General features: G+C 49.4%; 1 protein-coding gene across 3 annotated transcripts in view; it reads left to right on the plus strand.

Annotated features, from left to right (window-relative positions):
* The window catches only part of ZNF831 (zinc finger protein 831), a 98,809-nt gene that overhangs the window by 20,501 nt on the left and 53,995 nt on the right, over nucleotides 1–24,313 (plus strand). For all 3 annotated transcript variants that reach the window (XR_008998042.1, XM_057503120.1, XM_057503121.1), the window contains exons 2-3: nucleotides 14,197–17,751; nucleotides 18,840–18,979. Coding sequence is in view for 2 of the 3 variants with exons in the window: in XM_057503120.1 (XP_057359103.1) it covers nucleotides 14,233–17,751; nucleotides 18,840–18,979 (3,659 nt within the window). In the remaining variant the exon portion in view is untranslated. The remainder of the gene's footprint in view (nucleotides 1–14,196; nucleotides 17,752–18,839; nucleotides 18,980–24,313) is intronic.

Below are 24,313 nucleotides of genomic sequence, written 5' to 3' on the forward strand. Positions count from 1 at the left end.
TGACAGGACAAAGACATAGAGGGATCGCCTTGTTCATCATACAGCACATGTTGAAGCCTGCATTCAGAGGTGAAAGGCAATAAATCAGTAACTGGCTCATTGTATCCCTTTGTCTGCTCAGCTGTCACATGCACCATTTATACACATTGGAATTTCCTTAAAACAACAAAGCAACTCTGTATTTCTCCCCAGCAAGATACAATGACCCTTCTTACAAGTGAAGAAGTGCTCACTCTCCTTCAGCATGAGCAGACCCAGGCATTGTATCCATCACGGGCTCTGTGAATTAACTCTTCAGATTCAGTCAAGGGCTCACTGAATAGTCTGTTCCCTAAAGGCTAACTTGGAAAGTTAACCTCCAATTACTCATGCATACAATTTAAAAATGTGGAGGAAGAACTAGAGGATTATAATTTTATGTAAAGAAGCTCTTTCACATTCTATGCACAGAGATCATACACAAAAGTACTCTATCTGCATTTCTGTAACAGGTCCTGCAGTTGTGGTTCATATGTATGACTTTCTCCTCCAACTGTTCACTCCATATTTCCCTTGCCCTCTGGGTAGGACCTTAGCTGCTGTAAGTTCTTTACCTCTTGGACTACCAGTAATCCCTGAAAAGTCTGAGGATGGACTTTCTTCCCACATCATAGTCACTCTTGGTCGTGGCCACTGGTGCCTTGGGGTAAGGTGAGGAGGAAAATCGACAGCGTACCTTTCTGGCAATGGTACAGGGTCCTCTTTTAAGGGAACCTGGGCTCCCCTTCAATCCAGGGCCCCTGGGCCTGTGAACTGTTTCTTGCCACAGAGATCCCTCAGTATACTCACAGGCTGACCACGTATTTCACTCTTAGGGCCCCTATGCTCGATCAGCCACTGCTCAAGGTCTCTGTGACCCAAAGAATCCTGAGCACGGACACACCCCTGCTGCTCCACGGCTTTGCCTTTGACAACTAAGTGCTTCTTCTTGGCCTCTGCTATTCTGGGATTCTGTCATCCCATGGAAAACAGAGAGCCCATCTCAAGGGTGGCATTCCTATAATAGTCAGACTTGGACTGAAAAAAAAGTAACCATGGAGATTTTCAGGGATGCAAGTGCCCCTCATCTATGTGTTTCTGAAGCTCCCTAGTGTAGAGAGAGACTTGTGGGTCTTTCTGAGGGCCAGTTGGCAGGGGGATGGGGATGGGGATGGGAGGGAGGGTTTGAAGGTTGTACATGACATACCCGTTCCAGTGTTCCTAGTTACATAGCCTTCAGATTCCCATCACATTATGCCAGGAAGCGCCGGCATCGCAGCCTCACGTGTGGGCCACTGTGGTGTCTAGGCTTTGGTCAGCCGACCAAGCAAGCCGCTAAAGCCACATGGGTGTGGCTTCACAATGAGTTCATTCAGTTGAGAATTTCTAGTAAGTATTCCAGTGTCAATGAATTTGGCCCAATTGCTGGTGTTACTTTTCTGCCCTTCTTGGTACAACGCTCTTAGAATCCAATCCCATACACGTGTCGCCCAGGTTTCTGCTGATGTGTGTTAGCAAGGCCTCGAACGCTTTTGGCGTATAAGGTATTTCCTTCTGAGTCATGGGGTAACCTGCCCCCCGGATCATGCTGAGACTCGACTCTGGTTAAGGGTCTACTGGCAACAGGGGCGGCGGCGATGGGTTCTGAGAAGAACTGAGCATTGACCCCACGTAAGGGTGTCACAGGGTTTTCTACCTGAGAAAGACTAGCCTTCTTGGACACTGGAGGGAAAGCTAGTGTTACTGGGAAGAGAAGCTCAGAATGACCCGAGGTTAGCATTGTTAGCTTTCCAGCTCCAATAAGATGTCCTTATTCCAGGCTTCAGGATCTCATTATTTCCTGATTAATGCCCTGATTTTCACAGGAGAAACTTGGTGAGACTGTGAATTCAGTTGCCATTTTAATTCAGCAACTTGCACCATTAAATTTTGATTTTCAGCAGTGACAGCCCCGGGGCTGCAAGAAATCAGAGATCCTTTTAGGGCCATCATGGCAGTGGTCTGATCCTCAGACCATGACTCGAGGTAGGAGTTCATGGACCGGAGCTTGGCATTTTCTCTCTGTAAGCACTCGAGGGCACTCAACAATACTCATCCCACACCTCGGCCCTCATAGCCGCAATGACTGCCATGTGCCAAGAGCGGAAGCCACTTGAGCTCCCAAGGCACACGCTCCAATTGGCACTTTGGTGCCATCAACCACAGGTGGCAACTTGATCAACCAATGCCACTGTGTGTCAGGGGTTATGGGCATCACACTGCTCTTTGGCAAGGAGCTCAGCATCACACTCCAGTCCAAGGCACGGCCACATCGATTCCCAGACCGCATCTTTAGGGCCCTGTCTCTTGGGACACTCCCAGTACCAACTCTGCAGTATTCTGTGTGTTATCAGGAGAGGTAGACACCACAGTAGGTTCCACCGGGGAAGTTTAACGTAGGAGTGATGAACTACAATAAAAGAGTAACTCTAAGATATCAGGAAACCACATGGCTCCCCAGGATTGAGAGAGAGTGCCCAGGAAAGAGCAGACCTGGAAGTGGCTCAGACCTCACTGGGGAAGCTGTGGTTTCACCATCAAATGGCAGAGAAGTTGGCTGGTTTAGCCAAACTGGAGTTTGCCTGGAGTTGCTGGGCAGACAATAGGTGACACTCTGGACAGCAGGCAGGACAGCAGGAGGTAGGCGATGGATGACAGGAGATGTGGGTGTCACTGGGAGTCTGGTCAGAGGAAACAGGGGCCTTTGGAGCTCATGGGCTGCATGGAGCAGCCACGCTGTGTGACCCCCTGGCCACCACCAGTGAGCTGTGCTCTGGCCACATAGGGCCCTAGTTTTGCTGTCAAGAAGGCTGTGGACACATTTTCTCTAATCAGAGGCTGTATAGTGGCAGAGGGATCACATTTGTGGCCTGTGGTTCAGGCAGACCCCATTGGTTACCCTCATATTGATTACGTGGTTGCTCTAAATAGTACATTTTAGATACATAATTCACCACGGTCTGAGGGGATTTCTACTTTACCAGCTGAAGTGAAGTGTAGAAACTTTACCTCCCTTTACTGACTTTACCCTCTTCCACTTATAATTGTTGCTTATATTTCCTACATATATTCAGAACCATATCAGACACTGTTATTTTTGTTTCAACCATCAAACAGCACTTAGAAAATCCAAAAGGAAATGTGGCGTTTATCTATATTTTTACTCTGTCCATTGTTCTTTTTCCTCGATGTTCCACATTTCCTTCTTTTATTGTTTCCTTTCTGTTTAGAGAATTTCCCTTAGCTATTTCTTTAGGGTAGGGCTGCGGGTGACAAATTCTCTTGGTTTTCCTTTATTTGAGAATGTCTTGCTTTCCCCTTCATTCAAGGATTTTTTTTTTGCTGGATATAGAATTTTGGGTTGACAGTTCTTTTATTTCAGCCCTTGAGAAATGGCGTGCCACTTCCTCTGGCCTCCTAGTTTCTGATGAGAGACCTGCTGTCATTAGAATTATTTTTCCCCTATAGGCACGGTGTCACTTCTCTCTCATTGTTTTCAAGACTTTTTTCTCTGTCTTTAGAGTTCAGAAGTTTGACTATGATGTGTTTTGGTGAGGAATTCTTTGGCTTTATCCTGTTTGTGGTTTACTAGCTTCCTGCATATGTAGTGTTATGCTTTTCGCCAAAAGGAAGTTTTCAGCCATTATTTCTTTAAGTATGGTTTTGGCCCAGTCTCCTTCCAGGACTCTGCTGACATGAACGCTGGGTCTTTTGTTAGTCCCACAAGATCCTGAAGCCCCATTCATTTTTTTCAGCCTCTTCTCTCTCTGTTTTCCAGTTGGGAAACTTTTGTTGTCCTGTCTCCAAGTTCACCAACCCCTTTTCTGTCCGCCATTCTCCCGTTGAGCCCATCCACTGGGTTTTTTTAAGTTTTCGTATTTTTCAGTTCTAAAATGTCCATTTGGTTGTTCTTTTGTTTTCTATTTCTTTGCTGAGACTTTCTGTTTTTTATTTGTTTCAAGCATGTTTGTAAGTGTTCACCGAGACCTTTTTACGATGGCTGCTCTAAAATCTGTGTCAGATCACTCCCAAGTCACCTGCATCCTGGTGAGGCCCCTCTGGCTTGTTTTTCATTCGGTTTGAGATCTTCCTGTTCCTTCATATGACAGGGAGTTTGGGTTGAAACTCGAACATTATGAGAGTCTGAACTGGTGAAACCCTCTGTTTTAGCTTGCCTGATTGGATACTGCTTGGCAGGGGAAGAGGGTGGACGGACGTTCGCGCTGCCTGCCTCGGAGGGCGAGCTCCTCTTCACTGCCTGGAGAGGGTGGTAGTCCGGGCTCCCCACGAGGCCACCACAGATACCTCCCTGGGAGGCCTTGTTGTCATTCCCTCTGTGGCCTCCACTGACACCATAGGCAAGGCCGGCCTCTTTGCTGTCGGGTGGTGGTGCGCATCCTAAATCTCTGTGCAGGCCTCCTCAAACACCACCCAGCAGGGAGGGGACGTGGATAAACAAACTGTCGCACACCCACATACCAGAATACTACTCAGCGATAAAATGGATGAAACAGGCAAAAACTTGGATGGATCTCAAAGGAATTATGCTAAGAACAGAAACCAAACTGAAGAAGCCACATAGTCCATGAGTCCATTTACATGACATCCTGGAAAGGAAAAACTATAGGGGCAGAAATAGATCTGCGGTTGCCAGGGGCTGGGGGTGGAGGAAGGGCCAGACCAAATGAGGCATGCGGCAATTTGAGGCGGGGGGAAAGGTGTCTTTCTGTATCTCTATTCTGTTGGTGGTTCTATGACTGTATCTGTTTATCAAAATTCATAGAACTATACTCTAAGAAAGGGTGCCTAGCACTGTACGTAAATCGCACCTTAATTAACAAAACAAAATTCAGTGCAGGATGGTGCTGCTGAAGCCAAACAATCATCTTTGCATCCTAATCGACATACCTTTTATGAGTAAAACCCACAGGCGCCCAGTACTGCATATCTGTGCATTGCATTTAGTGTGCACTTGGTATATATTTACAGAGCATGCCTATTTATACAGTGTCTTTTCAAAGGGGGCAGTTTAATACATACAGGTTCACTCCCATAATCCTCTGAATCCCATCAATATTTAGGATCCTTTGTCTTATCCTGCCTTGGATTCAGCATTGCATCTGTTTGTTATTTTCCTGGCTGCATCACATAATTATATAAAACAATAACCACCACCAATACAATATTCTAACTCATGTTATTTCACACCATAGGCAAACAAATCTCTTTACAGCATGCCTGGCAATCCCAAATTGCAGTGTTATGCGCCATTTTATTGTATGTGTTCTAAGCTGCAAGGGTTCATGATAAACCTCCAGTGTGGACAGGCCTGGAGCAGAGAAGCTGCTCTTGGGGTGCATGTCAGCTAGCAAAGGTTATCTTCAAAGTTGTGTTCTGCAGAGGAAGGGGGGTGTGGTCCTAGATGATGGTTCCCACCTTTGTGTTACCCTATCAGTCAGCCAACAATAAAGCTTTAAGCTGTGCTTTCTCCATCTGCTATCAAGGAAAGGAGTAGTCACAACAATAATGAAGACAGGCCTGTTACTTGCCACTTAACGTAGAGCTGTGCCTCTATATCTATGATAACAGGTCTTGTACTCAGACAATTTTCTCCCATTTTGCAGCTGAAACAAAGCAGTTGTTTCCCAGGGAAATGAAAAATTTGCCTAAAAGGATTGCAAAAATATTGCTGGGCAGCTGACATCTATGAGCTGGCATTTCCTTTACATTTAGTACGTCGTGTCTCAGGCCTGCCAAGCACATCCCCACCTTGGGGTCTTTGCACTGGCTATTCCCTCTACCAGAAACACTCTTCCCCAAGGCAGCAGCATGGCTCACTCCATCACTAGCTTCATAGGCTTGTTCAGACCTCACGTTCCAGGCGAGGCTCACCTGACCTATCCCATTTAAAGTGGCAGCCCACCCTTCCTTCCTAGTCCATCCCACTCCCTTTCCACACTCCTATCCATCCTTACTATCCTCCATTTTATCCCATAACACTTACCATTTTTTGATACATTATGTAATTTATTTAAAAAATTTCTTACCTCTCTCCCTAAGTGGATTGTAAGATCCATTATACAGGCTGTTCACTGGTCTACCCTGCTGGGCACAGGCGTGCATACGAGCACATGGTGCAGAGGGGATGTTGCGTGAACACGGAATGGAGGAAAGGATGAGTTTGCAACCAGAGGCCACCAGGCCGGAATGGTCACATCCTTCCTTTAATGCAGGGGACTGCAGAGTGCGGCTCCATTCTGCTGCTCTTGGTTTGCAATATTTCACTAAGCGAATGTAGTGCTTTGTTAACTCGAGCGTTGCTATCATTCTTGTGTGGCTCCTGGTGGATGACCCGGTGCAGCAGACGGTACCGTGTTCTCCAGGCTAGGGGAGTGGAGTGGGGCCGGGCTCGTGGACCATCCAGTTAGTGCTCATGCTTCTCTATGGCGGAGGTGTTACTATTTCCCCATTTCCCAGATAAGGAACTGAGTCACAGGGATCTCGCGAGGCCATCTGAGGTCATAGCACTTGTAAGGACGGGGTGGGATTCGGATCTGCCACAGAACCCTCTGCAGAGCAAGTTAAATAAACGCCCAGGCCCCTTAGAATTCCCTTCTTTCATGTCCTTCTGCCTGCCCACCCCCAGTGTGTTCAAGAGGGCATCTAGCAGTCACTGGGCCCCCCTTGGGGGCTCCCACTGCAGGGCTGTTCTTCCTAGTGAATGCCTCCTTCCCAGTGCTCTCTGAGCTCCAAGCTGACCCCGAGCCGCCCACGGGAGCCCAGTGCGGCTCAGGGCAGCTCAGGCCCGGGGGGCCTCCCCCAGCGCGGCCTTGCCTGCTTCGGCCACCTCCTCACGGGGTCCTCTAGTGGGGAGATGGGGCTCGCCTGCTGTCTCCCTGGCTTACACCTCCGCTCTGGGCTGAAACCTGACTCTTGGCTGCCTTCCTCATCTGGCCCCCGCCTCACCGGCGTCCAGGGCCGGGAAAATGGCAGCATTTTCTTCTGTTTCCAGGTAGTGTCCTGCGGGTGCTGTAACAAAGGCCGCACATCAGAAGGCTTAAAACAACAAAACGTGTCCTTCCTCCCCCAGTCTGGAGGCTGGACACCCAAATCAAGGTGTGGGCAGGGCTGAGCGCCCTCTGCAGGCTCTGGGGAGGCCCTTCCTGCCTCTCCCGGCTCCGGAGGGCTCTGCGGTTCCCAGGCTCGCGCCGCGTCCCTTACCCTGCCGCTGTGGTCACAAGGGTCCTTCTCCTGGCCTTTTCTGTTGTACCCCTGCACCCTCGCTCTTCTTGTAAGGCCACCAGTCATTGCAGTTAGGGCCACCCCAGCTTCGGGCGCGGGGCCTCTCACTCTGGAGGCTGAAACGTCAACGAGAGTTTCACTTTTAAGAGCATCGGCTCAAGATGACTGTCTCACCAGAAGTCCGACGTGCACGCCGAAGGCCGAAGCTTACCTTGCTGTTTCTGTCTGTCTGTCTCCTTTAGGAAGGAACAGACCCCCCAACCGCTTGTCCTTGCGCAGTTCTGTCCTCTCCCCTCTCCTGTCTTTGCCTCCTTGCCCTCGCTGGGACAGCCATGCTGGAATAATCCTGGGGGACTGCCTGCCACGTGACTGGACAACTTCGTACATGTAAAGCCCTGGGGCCAGCGGCTGGCACACGGTCGGCAGGTGGGCTGAGCTACACCTGCTTCAGGTCTGCGCAGATTCTCAGCCATCTCCAGGCAGACAGGTGCCTCAGGCCCATCAAGGTGAGGCCAACTGACTTGGAAAAGGAAAACGGGAGAAATATGTTAACAATTGTCAGCAGACAGCCCTCATTCTGCACTTAGGGTGCGATGAGAGCTTGTAGACACTATCTGTTTAAACCTCTCTGTTTCTGCCCACCTTACAAACAAGAATCTTGACATTAGAGGAATTTGCTGAAGCCACACGGTGGGTAAATGGCAAAACTGGAACCTGCACCTAGGAGGGGGGTTCCTTCTTCAAGCGAGGCACACCAGGCCCCGGGGAGCAGCTGGCCAGAGATGCCACCTGGCAAGAGTGTGGCCTTCAGGTGAAGGACAGGGCAACCTCGGAACCAGCCCTGGTTGACTCTCCGCCCTCCTGGCTCTGACCTGGACACCTGAGGGCCGGGGAGCAGCGACTGCAACGCCATGGCACAGGCCGAGGGCAGATGGGATCTATCCGTAGCGTCTAGCCTGAGGGTGTGCCAGGCCATGATGCTAAATTAGAGACACGTTCCCCAAAGTAGGGACCACACCTCTAGAGTGTGCAAGATCATATTAGCGGCCCACAGATACACATTTTAAAAGATTAATAGTATGTATTTATTTTAGTCGTTCTTAGAAAATATAATCAAAGTCCCTTTTTGGTACTGAGGCAGTCCTCTCCCCTTTTTCCTCCAGCTATTAAAAGTATTTATTTGTTGGCCTTTTTTTAAAAACTCCTTTAGGCAAAATATGGCATGCTGGTATACACCTTGCTTGCATTCCTTGGCTGGTTAGGATAAGCCTCTTTTTTAATTATTTAGATTTTCTTAGTTTTTGAAATTAATAGCTTGCATTTTTTTAGAGCAGTTTTAGGTTTATAGGCCAATGAGGGGAGAGGCCCATATCCTGCTTCACCCCCACCCCGTGCAGGGTCCTCTGTTATCACTGTGGGGCATTAGCATGGTGCGTATAGCACAGCTGATGAGCCACCATGAAACGTTATTAGTAAGTCCATAGCTGACCCTCAGGTTCACTCTGGGCGCTGTGCACTCTATGGGTCTGCACCGGTGTATGATGACATGCATCGATTGGAATAGGACCACACAGAATAGTTTCGCTGCCCTAAAACTCCTCTGTGCTCCACTTGTTCATCCCTCTACTCTCAAACCCCTGCAACCACTGATCTTTTTACTGGCTCCATAGTTTTGCCTTTTCCAGGATGTCATGTGCTTGGAATTGTACAGTAGGTAGCCTTTCAGATGGGCTTTTTGACCTAGTTGTATGCATTGACGGTTCCCCCATGTCTTTTCATGGGCTGACAGTTCATTTCTTTTTAATGCTGAGTAATATTCCCCTGTCTGGATGGACTGCAGCTGATTTATCCATTACCTGCTGAAGAACATCTTGGTTGCTACCAAGTTAGAGCAATTATAATAAAGCTGCTGTAAACATCCTGGGCTGGATTTTGTGTAAGTTTTTGGCTCTTTGGTAATGAGGTAGTTTTCTTCTCTTCTCCTGGTGCCTTTTTATTTTACTTCTTAAAAATTGTAAAATATACATAACATAAGATTTAGCATTTTAGCCATTTTTAAGTGTGTAGATCAGTGGCACTAAGCACATTCACATGATTGTGCACATGGCTCCTTTCAAAGCAGTGCTGTTCTAGCCAAACAGCCCCCGGGTACCCAGGGATGGGAGGCAGTGTGACCTAAGGGGTCTCTACTCATGACACAGCAGGTGATAGACTAGAGTCTGGGACACTTGTCCCAAAAAGACAGGCTGGGCACCCAGGTTCCTCTGGAAAAGTTAAACTTGTTCAGCACATTTAGGGTGTGTCTCCAAGGCTTTCTCTTTCAGGGCCCCAAAAGAGAATTCTTTAGACTTTAGAATTTCTGGAATGTCCATGCTTTTTCTTTGCCCAGGACCCTCATTTCTGAGAAAGGGGGCTTTGGAAACAGTGACTTCTTTCTCTTGAGACTCTCCCGTATCTCTGCTCACCTCCCCATAAGGCCGCACACCTGCATCACAGAATGTCACCAGCTTGGGGGCCTCCAGGGAGGTGGGCAGCCACACACGTGGCGGGCCTTTGGGATGGCAAGAGGGCCAGCAATGGACAGTGAGTCCAGCTGACCGGGTGGCCTTCCGGAGCCTCCTCTGTCACACCTGCCTTCCAACCCCATCCCCCGTCAGTCCAGTGGGGATGACATGGCCTGCCACCTCCTTGATCCAGAATGAGAAAAATAAGCAGCGGCCCTTCGAAGTTTTCCTGAGAAAAGTTTCCCCCGAGGAAGGTGTTAGCTGGCTCATTATCGGGCCAGCAGGGATCAGCTGCTACTAAAAGGTGCCGGTTTTGCTGTGATCACAGGACAGGCTGCAGGGAGAGCAAGGAATAACCGTGGCAGGTGTGTCAGAGACGTAGCACTCTTTTTCTGGAATTTCTATCTTAAAGCCCCGTGCCTCCCACCCCGAGGTAGTCAGCTCTGGGCTGCTTTTCCCTTCCCCCCAGGCAGGGCCTGTTTTGGGGGGCATGTGGCACTCATCCCATGCAGGCCCCCACTGGGGCCCCTTGGAGCACACCGCCCTCCATCTGACCCATTTTCCTGGGCCCCTCTTAGGTGCTCTGGAATTCACGCTGGGGCCGCACAGCTGCAGGCACAGCAGCCGTGGGCTTCCTCCGCCCTTCCTGCCTAGGGGAGGGCCACGGGCGCTTGCTGCTGTTCTGGGGCCTTCCCTGATTGCTCCACAAAGGCAGGCCAGGTCACCCCGCCACCCAAGTCCCCACTGAAGCCAAAGCTGGAGGGTCTCCTCCCCACTGTCCTGGCTCCCCTCTCTTGCACCCCCTCCCAGGGGCGCTACCCTAACCTGAGGATTGGGAAAAATGGATTTCTGGGGCCACTAGGGCCAGCCTTGTGTGTGCACTGAGCCAGCTGGCCGTGCAAGCGTGTCACTGCTCCCTGACCAATGCTCGATGGGCAACAGCCCCTTGCCCCAGTGGGGGTAACTGAGGTGCGTATTCTGTATGATCTCAGGGCTCCCCAGCTGGATTGGGTCCCAGCTGCCCAGGGTGGGGACTTGCCCAGTGACACACTTTATAGAGTCTCCTTCACCCTGGCTTTTCCCTCCCCTCCATGTGTTTTCTGGGTCACCTCCTAAATAAAATCCTTGTAATGACATCCCTCTTTTGGGAAGCCACCTGAGACAACACTCCTTCCCAGAGGCATGAATAGAGCCCACCAAGATGACTGACGGGGAAGAGACAAGAGTAGGAGAGAGGGTGGGGGAGGAATCACAGCCTAGTAGCTCAAAACAGGACGGTGTGGCACTGTGAGCGCCTACCCCACGCCTGGTGCCACGTACACTATTCCACCTGATCGCCCAGGAGCTCTGCCCCAGTGACCCGTTCTCAGCCGAGGGATCTGGGTCTCGGAGATCTTGGTCAGCAAACCAGTTCTCAGGGACAGGAACTCAGGTCTGATGGTTCCCCAGCAAGCACCTTGACATTCCTCAGCTAGTAGAGAGAATGCAGGGCCTACGAGGAGGATTTCCAGTAGCCTCTTCTAAGCACTAAAGATGTCTGTCTTTAAATCTTCCCTTAAAAAAGCATAAGATCTCAACTATTTTGAGGCAGATGGCATGGTGCATGCAGTGAGATCCACATCAGATAGGTTAGAAGGAACAGAGAATAGAAGAGTAGGATTAAAAAAACAAAAGTCTGACTTGTAACATTTGCCAGCCAGTTCCAAACCATGAACATGACGTGACTGAACCCAGAGCTGGGAAGAGATGAGATGTGGAGTCTCACGCTGTTACGTAGCATTTCCACTACCCGGGTGCAATTAACATAAATAACCTCAAGATCATTGATAACGGTAACATAATAAAACCATTAGTAAGTGGTGAGATTTGACTATTTGAGTACCTTTTTTATGGAGGTGAAATTCACATTAAACTAAACTCACCATTTTAACTATTTTTAAGTGTACGATTCAGTGGCATTTATTACATTCCTAATGTTGGACGACCACCTCTATCGAGTTCCAGCACAATTTTCCTCACTGCCAAAGGAAACCTAATCAATCAGTCATTCCTCATTCTCCCTCTCCACCCCTGGCAACCACTCTTGTCTGTTTTCTGTGTCTATGAATTTGCCTATTCTGAGCTTTTCATATAAATGGCGTCATTCAATATGTGACCTTTTGCTTCTGGCTTCTTTTACTTAACATAATGTTTTCAAGGTTCATTCATGTTGTGGCATGTGTCGGTGCTTCATTCCTTCTTATGGCTGCATATAATCCCACTGTGTGGAGACTGCATCTTGTCTATCCATTTATCAGTTGATAGACATTTGCGTTGTTTCCACAGTTCTGCTATTCTGAATTGCGCTGCTACAAACATTCATACATAAGTTTTTATTTGAATATTTTCAGTTCTTTTGAGTATATACCTAGAAGTGGAATTGCTGATTGACACGGTAGTTCTATGTCTAACTTTTTGAGGAACTGCCAAACTGTTTTCCACAGTGGCTGCATCATTTTAAATCCCCACCATCAGTGATTAAGTGTTGCAACGTCTCTACATCCTCACACTTGTTATTTCCAGTTTATTATTATTACAGTTATGCTAGTTCATGTGAAATTATATCTCATTATGTGGTTAATTTACCTTTTCTAATGACTAATAATAGAGCATCTTTATATCTGCATTTGGCCATTTGTATATCTTGGAGAAATATCTGTTCAAGTCTTTTGCTCATTTTTGAATTGTATTGTTTGTATTTTTGTCATTGAGTTGTAAGAATTCTTTATATATTCTGGGTATATCAGACACATGATTTGCAAATATTTTCTCCCATTCTGTGGAATGTCCTTGCACTTTCTTGATGCACAGAAGTTTTTACTTTTGAAGAAGTCCAATTAGTCTTTTTGAAAATTGCTTGTGCTTCTGGTGTCATATGTTCTAAGAATTCATTGCCAAATCCATGGTCGTAAGGATTTACTCTTATATCTGCTTCTAAGACTTTTGTAGTTTTAGCTCTTTCATTTATGACTTTGATCAAGTTTAAGTTAATTTTTGTATATAGTGTGCAGTAGGGGCTCAACTTCATTCTTTTGCATGTGATTATCAGTTGTAGTACCTTTGTTTTTAATACAATGTCAGTTTCAAGTTTATATAATTTTACTTTTAATTGTGGGCATGTTTGACAACTGGCATACAAAACTCCTTAAAACTTAACTCTCAGCTCTCATAAGCCAGTGTGAGTTGGTATGAGCCCATATGAGCCCGTGTGAGCTGGCTCTAGCATGCCACTGCTTTCACCTTACCCTGCTTGAACAATCTTGCTGCTGAAAGTTGGAATTTGGATTTCTTTTTCGTAAGCAGCTGAATTGTGAGATGCTTATGGAGCTCCTGGGGGATAGGTGCTTGAAGAAGGATCTAGGGACCCCAGTTCCATAGCCATGATCCTGTCTGACATTTTCCCGTTGCATCTGGCTTTCTCTCCCATGGTTTAAAAAGCATAGGTCCATCTCTCTGAAGAGCATATCTCGGTCTCTCTAGCTTCATTTCCTAACTAAAGAGCATACTGTGTCCGGCTGGATCTGGAGGGGCTTTGGAAGCCCCACGTTTGAGCAAAGACCCAAGCCTAATCCTGAGGTTGAGGAAGCACCCCTTTTCCTGGTGGGGTGGCCAGATGAAAAACAGGATGCTGAGTTACATTTAGATTTCAGATCAATTATGAACAATTGTGTACTATAAGCATGACCCATGCAAGATACTTATACTAAGTAATTATGCTTTATTGTCTGAAATTCAAATTAAGCTGAGGTGCCTGTATTTTCATTTGTTAAATTTGGTAAGATTCCCCTCAGGTCAGTTTTCATCTATTGCCCTCATCCAACAGCACAGATTCAAAATTCCAGAGTGGGAGGGGTCTTAAGGAGATACTGATTCTCTGCCCATTTTACAGATCTGGAAGGTGAGTCCCAGATGAGGAAAGGGACTTGCCCCACTACATGGGATCACAGTGGATTTTGAGGATCTTGTTGAGCTACACAACCTTTCTTTTTCACGAAGTCAGAGTATTTGCTGAGTGTCTCTTCTGCAAGTGGCATTGTGCTGGGTGTGGGGGTAGGACAGTGACAAGCCTGCCACAGACCTGTGTAGAGGGTAGGGATCAAGAGTTCCCCTTGGACATGTTAAATAAGGGACAGGATTCAGACAGACCTGGGTCCAAATACTGCTTTGCCATGTTTCAGCTGCACAGGTCTCTTCTGCCCCGTGAGTCTCAGGTTCCCCTTTCCTAACCTGAGGCTAAGAGTACTTTCCTTGCGGGGCTGCCCTCAGGCTTCAGGGGGGTGATGAAATGCCTGGTGGGGGCAGGAAGGATGAGAGAAGGGAGGCTCCCCTGGTAAATTTCGGCTGTTGCCCACAGGTTACCTGGCTTCTTGGGCCACCCAGATGATGTGGGATGGAGGTGCCAGAACTCATGTGCCCTGCCTCACCTGCCAGGGACCAGCCAGCTCCTGCTCAGGGAGCCCCAGGGGTCCCCGGACGTCAGGCCTCCCCTCACCTGACCCTGGGCCCCGTCATTCTGCCGCGGGAGCAGGGCCTAGCCCCAGCCCTGTTCCTGAAGGCCCTGCCCATCTCTCTGTGCCACACAGTGCCTCCTGGGGTCCTCCGGCCACACGCCCCCCTGGTGACTGGCAGCCTGGACAGGGGCGGTGTGCCCTTCATCCTCAGCCCCCTGCTGCAGCCTGAAGGACCAGGCCCGACCCAGGTGGGGAAGCCAGCGGCCCCCACACTCACCGTGAACATCGTGGGTGCTCTGCCCGTCCTGTCGCCGGGCCTGGGGCCCGCGCTGGGCAGCCCGGGCAAGGTGCGGAGCGCCGGCAAGCACCTGTGCCCGCACTGTGGCCGCGACTGCCTGAAGCCCAGCGTGCTGGAGAAGCACATCCGCTCGCACACCGGCGAGAGGCCCTTCCCGTGCGCCACGTGCGGCATCGCCTTCAAGACGCAGAGCAACCTGTACAAGCACAGGCGCACCCAGACCCACCGCAGCAACTCGCGGCTGTCCGCGGGGGGCGACGGCGCGGGCGGCCTCCCGGCGGAGGGCGACGCGGCCGCGGGGCTCGCCTCTCACGGGCCCCCCTCGCCGGGGAGCCCCGCCCCCAGCACGAGTCGGGCTCCCTCCGCCGGCGACCTGGGCCTGAGCGCCGAGGCCGGACCTCCGCCTGCCGACGGCGCGGCCCCTGCGGCCGCGGGCCCCGGGCTGCCCCTGGCCGGCGCGCAGCCCCCGCGCAGGCCGCTCGAGCAGAGGTCCCCGGGCGGCAGGCCCGGCCCCCCGCCGCAGCCCGCGACGCCCTCGGAGAAGCCGTGGGCCGCCCGCGCCGCGGAGGGCCGGCTGCGGCAGTGCGAGAGCACCGACTCGGGCTACCTGTCCCGCTCGGACAGCGCCGAGCCGCCGCCGGCGCCCGCCAGCCCCCTGCACGGCCCGTCCGAGCACGGCGCCGGGTCCGAGGGCGAGGCGGCGCCGGGGCCGCGCCTGGAGCTGGAGAAGCAGCGGCTGGAGGAGCGCATCTCGCGGCTCATCTCCCACAACCAGGCCGTGGTGAACGACCCGCAGCTGGACAACGTGCGGCCGCGCAAGACGGTCCTGTCCAAGCAGGGCAGCATCGACCTGCCCATGCCCTACACCTACAAGGACTCCTTCCACTTCGACCTCCGGGCGCTGGAGCCGGGCCGCAGGAGGCCTGCCGCCCTCTGCCCTGCCCGCTCCACCCTCCTGGACAGGGCGCGGCCCCGCTTCTGCCACTCCGTGCCCACGCAGCTCTCCTCCACCGTGGGGTGCATCCCCGTCACCAGGAGCAACTCGCTGCCCGTCGTCGAGGGCACCAGGACGTGGCAGGGGCCGCCCGAGCCCTGGGACGCCTGGCCCAGGAGGCAGAAGCCGCCGAGCCCCAGGCCCATGCCCACCCGGCTGTCGAACGTCCCCAGCGGCCACCCCCGGGCCCTGGTCAGACAAGCGGCAGTGGAAGATCTGCCGTGTCTCCCCAGTGGAGATACCCCGGCCCCTGCAGAGGACGCGGCTGGAGGGAGGCCTGCTGCCGGGGAGCGGGCGGCTGGCAAGGGCAGAGGGGCCGGGAAAAAAGGCAGCCAGAGGAAGCTGAAGATGTTTTCCCAGGAGAAGTGGCAAATGTACGGGAATGAGACGTTCCAGAGAATCTACCAGAAAATGAACACCAGCCACCATGGGGCCAAGAAGGTGAGGGAGGTGAGAGCAGGCAGTGGGACAGAGCTGGACCCTGCCCTCCAGGAAGAGGCAGCAGGGGGCAAGGCCGCAGTCCCCTCCCAGGATGGGGGGAGCCCTGACTGTGGGGACATCTCTGTAGGGGCCAAGCTGGGGCCTTGGGGAAGTTCACCAGCCCCCGAGCAGAGGGAGACGGTGGCCAGAGCAGGAGGCGGCAACCAGCCCAGGGCACACAGCGCCACCTCCCCTGCCACCCTCAGCTGCACAGAATCCACCTGTTTGGACAGCCTGGAGCTGGAGGGACAGCTGCTCCCAGCACCTGATTCCTTGAAAGGAAGTGACCTACGTGCCCCCAGGATGGTTTCCACAGACCCCAAGCCGGAAAGCAGCACGTGCACAGGGGGCGGCGCAAAGGAGGCCTGTGAGCGAGCCCACACTGTCCCCAGGTGGCCCAGCAGTTGCTCTGGGGAGCCTCAGCCTGCAGAGGGCAAGCTCCCCTCTGAGAGGAAGAAGCTGAAGGTGCAGGAGCTGAGCTCCCAGGAGCAGTCGGAGCCTCCGGGGACGGTAGGAGAGACCCCAGAGGGCCCCACGCAAGCCACCTCCCTGCCATCTCAGAACCAGGACAGTGAACCCAGGACTACGCCAGGGGGTCTGCACACGAGTGCCCACTGCACCGTGAGTGGAAGGGCTAGGCAGCCGGGCGAGCCCCCGGAGGCCACCTGTGCCTGCTCCGTTGCTTCTTCTGCAGCCCTGAGGCAGGTGGGGCTGAGGGACCAGGAGCCTCTGCCGTGTCCTGCAGCTGCAGCCCCCGGGTGCCCCTCCCAGCTGGCTGCCCAGCTTCAGGCTCCCGGCGTCCTCACTGCTGTGGCAGACACTACCTTCCCCCCCAAGTACCTCCTCAGGTCCCCTCAGGGAGTGACCCACTCATCACCACCACCACCGTCTGTTGCCCAGGGGCCGGGACACAGCCAGGACGCTGTCTGCAGGACAGGGTGGCCTGAGGATCAGGCTTCCTTCACGGCGTCTGGGCTGCAGACGTTCCTGCCTCCTGGCCCAGCCTCAGGCCTGGCCCCAGGTGACACAGAGGGCTGCAAGGAGGACCCCAGCTGGTCCAAGCAAGGAGTGGGGGAAGACTTGGACACTAGCACCTCAGCCCCCAGGAAGTCTCACGGCCTGGCCTCCGGGGCCCCCAGGGAAATGGCCTCTTTCCCACCCACCTCAACACATGCCTCCCAGAGGAGTGAGACCCACGGCACCCAGCACTGCGGCACGGGCAGCACTCTGGAGAGGATCAGGCTTTCTGGGAGTGTCCTAAACCCCTGTGCACCTGACAGGAAGTTGGGGGTGCCTCCTGAGAATGCCCCGGAAGGCCCTCCATCAGGGCCCCTGACCAGGCTCAGTTCCTGCTGCTCCTGCCAGTACAGCTCCTTCCTTACAACCCTCACACCCTCCAGCTGGTCTGAGCCGACCACGTGTGTCCACTCACAGTCTCCCGGGAGCTGTGGGACCCAGGGCCCTTTCCCCTCACTGACGGCTGAGCCCCGGCTCACATGGTGTTGCTTGAGCCGCAGCCTGCCTCTGCCCAGGGAGCAGGAGAAGGCTGCCTCTGTGCGCCTTGCACTGCACTTCCCCCGTGGCAGTCCCCCGGATGAGGGTCTAGACGCCTGGCTGGTGAGCAGGACAGTGTCGGGTGGATGCACCAGGACAAGCCCAGGAGAAGGGCAGGCGCAGACATCCAAGGTAACAGCCGGCTTTGCTCCAGGGCCCCAAGGGTGGGGAGAGCACCCTGATGAGGCAGGACTAGTCATGATGAAGAGAAAGCATGAAGCCACCCTTGTAGCATCTGCTGTCTACCATAATGCTTCTCATCCTGCTCCCCAGGGAAGCTGGGGCAACCACATATAGGGCAGGAGAGAATAAAGGCCAAAAATGCAAGACAAAACAAAAGAAAATCATGAAAAAAAAATTTCAAAGGAAAGAATTAATGTACCCAAGATTGTGGGTCAGATATTTTTCATAACTAGGCATAAAATTTAACTCTGAGCCTCCTGGTAACAGAGACAAAAAGGGAAAGAAATGCTGCCTGGGAGAGTTCTCTGGGTAATCTAAGATTACAACACAAAAACTCTTATGGCAAGATAGACTCCAGGCAAAACACCATCTCTTAAAAGGAGAGAGTTATGGTACCAGGGACTCTGGAGGAATAATTATTGTGATCCAATTCAATTTACCTCCGAGCTTCCTGGGAGCAGTGATGAAAAGGGAAAGTTGCCAGGTACTCTGCAGAGTTCTCACTTGGTAATTAAATGATAAGTTTATGGTCCCACTGTGAGAGCGAGTCCATGCATCTAGGTTTCATAATTGAGGGCAATGCCCTGCTATGGGATGTCTTGACCCAGGGCAAGTAAAGGGGGTCCTGGAGCCTCTGTTCTAATTTAACATGGAACCATGACAGGGCCTGGACTCTTGAGCCTGGCAGGCTTTCCTCTTAGATGGAGCCTGAGGGGGTGGTGGCATCCTTTATCCTGAGAGTAGTGGGTTAGTAAAGAATGTGTTAGGCATGGGGGTTCCTGGACAGGCAGAGTTGGGGGAGGAACACAAGCTGGCTGTGGCATTCCCTAAGCCATCAGCACTGAGGGTCTGGGCTTTTCTCTGTGGATCCAGCCGGGTAGGTTTCTGGCCAGGAATGCTCTGACCATTTGGTGATGTGGCATTTCTGTACCTTGATTTCCTCAGACAGGTATTCTGTCTGCAAAAAGAGAACCTTTCTGTGTATTCCCACTATGACGCTTTGAACAATGTGATGCCAACATGCCTGGTATTTTCAGCTCTCCTACCCAATAGCTCCAAGGATGGTGTCCTGGGACCAGGTGTCTGAGCCAGAATGGAAGAAAGGAGTGCCTTGTAGGAAGGTGAAGATGCCACGTGGCAGCAGCAAGCAGAGAAAGCTGAGCATCAACTCCAAAAGGTAGGGTGTGGGGCCACCTCTGTCACTTCCACATGTGCCCATAGTGTCAGGAATTGCAGGTTGCAATTTCTCTGAACCCCAGGGAAAACCTCATATGGGATTCCAAAGGCACCTCTGTGAACCCCAGGGAAAACCTCATATGGGATTCCAAAGGCACCTCTGTGCTCCAGAAAAAGAGCTCCTGTCTAGAGTCTAGAGTTCCATGGTTAAAGGATTTGGGCTGTTCCGCACCTCTCTACCACTCTGACCCACTGACTGTGTACTTTTCAATGGTGCCTTTCTAAGGCCAGGAATCCAGCAAATATTTGAAATAACAGTTGAAAACACATCCTTCTGGTTTAAGTCCTGAAGATAGAGCGTGTTAATTATTTACAGCTTTTATTGCTTTTTTAATTATGCAAGCGATGCGTGTCCTTTGCAGAAAAGTTAGAAAATGCGCAAAGAGAAAACAGTGAAACATCCTAGGAATCCCATCGCGCAGAGAGAATTGCCCTTAGCTCTCAGGTGTATGCCCCTCCTGGCTTTTCTCTGTGATATGTGCCCGCGCATAATCTGCTGATGATGCATGCAGGGGACGTGGATTTTAACACCACTCCTTCTACATGTCATTCTTTGATTTTCTTGCTCCTTTGCTCAAACCCTTCAGGCAATCCAATGTGTACAAGTTAAAAAGAAAATTCTTCAACCAACCCCCACCTCTCCTGCCCTGAAGGAAGCTTCTCAATCTCATTTTCCCACGGTCTCCTCCACTCCTGCTCTGTGACCTCATACTGTCCTATCCTTTCCCATCCTCTGGCACTCCAAACCTAGACCCCTGATGCGGTCCTGCACCTGACTCCACCCCCAACATCCTGCCCTTCCTGGAATGCTCTAGCCTTCCCCTGCTACTGTCAATATTTAATCCAAAGCCTGGGTATTCTTCAACAGGTAATGCAAAGTCTCAGTTCTTCCCTACGGCTGCTCAGACCCTCAGTGGCTGGCGGTGACATGCCCTCTGGCTGTGTCTGTGGGTGAGGCCCCTGCTTCCATTTCAGTTGTCTGCCAGGACCATGTGTCCATGGCGAACATTGCTGGGGGCCCCGCACAGTGACTCCTCAGTTTTCTCCTCATGAGGAAACTGCGACCCAGAGAGACCAGGTGAACACCTCCAGGACCCCGACTGAACCAGCAGGTCCCACTCCAGAGCCTGCGGGCCCAGCTGCCTGCCCCAGTGCTCCGCGGTGTGCAGCAAGCCCGAGAATCACCCGGAGTTTTCTCGTGAGGCTCGGTTGAATTCAGAGGATCTGGGCAGGGCCCCAGATTCTGCATTTCTAATGTGCTCCCAGGTGAGGCTGACGATGGCCCCTGCCCCAAGGGAAAGTTTGGGTGCTGTTCTCAGAGCGGGGGAAGGAATGCCAGGCAGAGCAAAGAGCAGCTGCCCATGCCTGCTGGGAGCACAGGAATGTTGGCATGTGGCCTTGCCCTCTTTCTTAGTGTCTCACACGTGGATTGACATGGAGGAGGCACTAAATTACATCTGAATGGCAGCTGACATGCCTGTGGTTTTCAGGCATCATCAGGGTCCCAGGAGATGTGGGGAGAGGGGGAAGGGTGGCGTGCCCCGTGAGCAGCAACCATCTTCAATTTAATGAAGTCAGCTCTCTCTAACTATCCATCCATCTATCATCTATCTATCCATTTTTCTATTCATCTATCATCATCTATCCATCTTTCTATCATGTATCATCTATCAATTATCATCTGTCTATATGGTTTTCTGCTGTTGCTATAAAAAATTACCAACTTGGTATGCTGTTTTACAGAACGTAAGTGTATTATTTTATAATTCCGTAGGTTAGAAATCAGTACAGGTCTTCCCGGACTAAAGTCATCCCAGTGTTGCAGGCTGTGATCCCTTGAGGAGGCTCCAGGGGAGAATCAGTTTCCTGCTCACGTGGGTTGTTGGCAGAACCTCTGCTCCCGCTCTTGGCCTCCTTCCTTCATCTCCTGAAACAGCAAGGATGGGTTGAGCTCTTCCTATACTTCAAACCTCTCCTCCTTCTCAGTCTCATGTCTCCGACCCAGTCCTCTGCTGCTTCTTTCACTCTGAGGGGCTCATGTGGTTAGACTGGGCTCATCCAGGTGCTCTCATCATTTTGAGGTCTGTACCCGTAGGTGCATTTGCAAAGTCCCTTTTGCCGTGGAAGATGACATATCCACAGGTTCTGGGGATTAGCGTGTGGACATCTTTGGGGGCCATTATTCTGGTGCCACACTGCCTATCTACCTGTCTATCCACAATGTACGCATGACTATATGCATGCATGTGTGTATCAAGGTACATGGCTGCTTGCCCACTCACATGTGCATGTGGGCACAGATCTCTAGCTGTCTATGATTTTATCAGCTCGTGTGTTCTCTCCTCAAGAATGAAACTTATTTTTTAATTCACATCCCCATTTTCACTTCAGTTGTCTTAATGTTCTGCAGAAAATTAAATACTGTAGTGGTGATTCCCCTGTAGGCCTTAGCTCACAGAGGGTGGTGAAATTCATGTCTCAGACTATCTATTCTCTTTCTCTTCTTTTTTGAAAAAGAAAATTTAGAAGTACAGGGAAGTTCAGAAAATATATAAGCAGATTCCTTGGTAATGAGCCAGAATTAACAGACATTAACATTTTGTCATATTTCTTTCTGAGCCTTAAAAAAAACAAATAAAATACTACTTTATATGTCATATAAAATTAAATATAAGTAAAACAAGAAAGGTAATTATGGCAGTTTTATGTATTTGGTACTGATGGTTTCAATCCATGTTTTTATACTTAGAAATCAGTATCTCCACTAATAATGTTGTTTTGTTTTTAAAATATGTGTATAAATATTATACTGAATGTGTCATTCTTCAGTTTGATTTTTAAACTCCGTACCGTGGCTTTGAAGCTCTAGCCATGTTGGTACTTACAGATCAAATTCATTCATCTTAATTGCTGTAGAATGTTATCATGAGTTCAACACATTTCATTTTTCATTCTCCTATTTATGGACATTTAAATTGTTTCCAGAATTTTTTGGCTGACTTTGCAATGAACATGCATGTACATGCTTGCTTAAACACAATGCAAGAGGTTTTCTAAGAAATCTACGTAGCAGGGGAGTTGCAGGTTATAAGACAATCACATTTTCAACCTTACAAGTTACTGCCAAGTCACTTGCCAGCACGGTGATTGTTTTACATTTTCTCCAGTTGTGAGTGAGAGTTTGTCCCATTCCCATGGTCTTGCTGTTTGTTATTAGCAAATTTTTAATATTTTGTCCACCTAGAATTTGTAGAATTCAGTAGATATTCTAGATTTGTATATGTTCTTTGCCTGTTATATATACCTCCAGTATTTTTCCAAGTCTGTTTTTTTTTGTCTTTTCATGTCCATTCATTTCTATTTACGTGCTAATTGCAAATATCTTTCTTGTCTTTTCCTTCTTTTCGGCATACCAGGTTTTTCTTCTAGGGCTGTTTTCTTCAGGTCTGAAGCACATTCTTTAGAAATGCCTTCAGGGAAGAAAAATCTGTTTTTATTAGTCTGAAAGTAAACTTATTTCATCCTTGTTAAAAATTAGTTTTGCTGGGTATACAGTGTTAGGTTGGCGGTGTTCCCTCTCAGCAGGTCACAATTATTACTGCATTGCCATTTGGCTTCCATTCTTCGGTGGGGAAGTCAGCTATTGGTCTGCTCATCCGTCTTTGGAAGGTCTTTTAACTCTTGCTACCTTTAAAATCTTCTTTTCATTTTTAGTGTTCTGTAGTTTTGCTTTGACATATATGGGCATATATTACTTTCATTTATTCCATTAGGAATCCATTGGTCTTTTATGATTTGTGGATCGATGTCTACCGAGAAAATCCCCAGCCATTATTCTTCAAATGTGACCTCTGCCCCATTTGCTGTTCATTCTTTCTGCAGCAGGGAAATAATGTGTCGTAGATCTTTTTGTCTCTTAACTTCTATTTTCAATAACTGTCTCTCTGTGCTACAATTTAGGTACTTTGTTCAGATTTATCTTTAACATTTTATTGATTTTTCTTCAGCCACTGAGTTATTTTTCTGAAAAGCTCTATTGAGATATCTTTAATTTTAGTATATGCATATTTTAGTGTATAATTTAATGTTTTGATATATGTACACACCTGTGAAACCAATAGCACAATTAAGATAATGAAAATATACATAATCTCCCAAGTTTCCATGTGTCCCTTTGTAATCCCTCCCTCCTACCCACCCTGATGCCCTTCCATCCCCAGGTAACCACTGATGTGTTTTCTGTCATGGTGGAGTAGTTCACTTTTTCTATAAGTTTATAGAAATAGAATAGCACAATATATACTCTTTTTGGGGGTCCTGGCTTTTTTTCACTCAGCATGATTATTTTGAGATTTGTCTATGTTGTTATGTGTATCAATAATTTATTCATTTTTATTGCTAAGTAGTAAGACATTGAGTAGATATGTCACAATTTGTTTATTCATTCACTTGTTGGTTTCAGTTTTGGGGTGTTACAAATAAAAACTATAAATATTCATATGCAAGCCTTTGTATAGATATATAATCTAAATTCTCTTGGATAAATACCCAAGAGTGGAATGTTTACATCATATCATAGATGCACGATTAATTTTTAAGAAGCTGCCCAACTATTTTCTAAAGTGGTTGTATCATTTTACATCTCCACTAGCAGTGTATGAGAGTTCCAGTTTCTCTACATCTTCTCCAACACTTAGTATGGCCATTCTTTTTAATTTTAGTCATTCTAATGTATGTGGAATAGAATATTATTACTGAGAATTTGTATTTCCCTAATGATATTGAGCATCTTTTCATATACTTCCTTGTCATGTATCTTGTTTGGGGAACTGTCTGTTAAAATTTTTTGCCCATTATAAAAATGGGTTGTTTGCTTTCTTCTTACTGAGTTTTGAGAGTTCTTTATATATTCTGGTAATAAGGCTTTTATCAGATATGTGAATTGTAAACATCTTCTTCCAATCTGTGTCTTGGGGTTTTATTCTTCTAAACAGTGTCTTTCAAAGAGCAGACATAAAATTTTGATGAAGTCCAATTATCATTCTTTTCTTTGTATTGTGCTCTTGCTATCATAACTAAAAATTCTTTGCCTAACTCATTGCCACAGAAACGGTCTTCTAAATTTTTGTACTTTTAGGTTTAACATTCATGTTGTTGATTTTCACTTGATTTTTGTATGTGATATGGTACATAGATCAAAGTCCTTATTTGTGCCTGCGGATATATAATTGTTCCAGCACTATTCATTCACCTATTTGTCCATTTTGATGCAAAC

The sequence above is a fragment of the Manis pentadactyla genome, chromosome 5, assembly GCF_030020395.1.
Source record: "Manis pentadactyla isolate mManPen7 chromosome 5, mManPen7.hap1, whole genome shotgun sequence".
NCBI lineage: Eukaryota > Metazoa > Chordata > Mammalia > Pholidota > Manidae > Manis > Manis pentadactyla.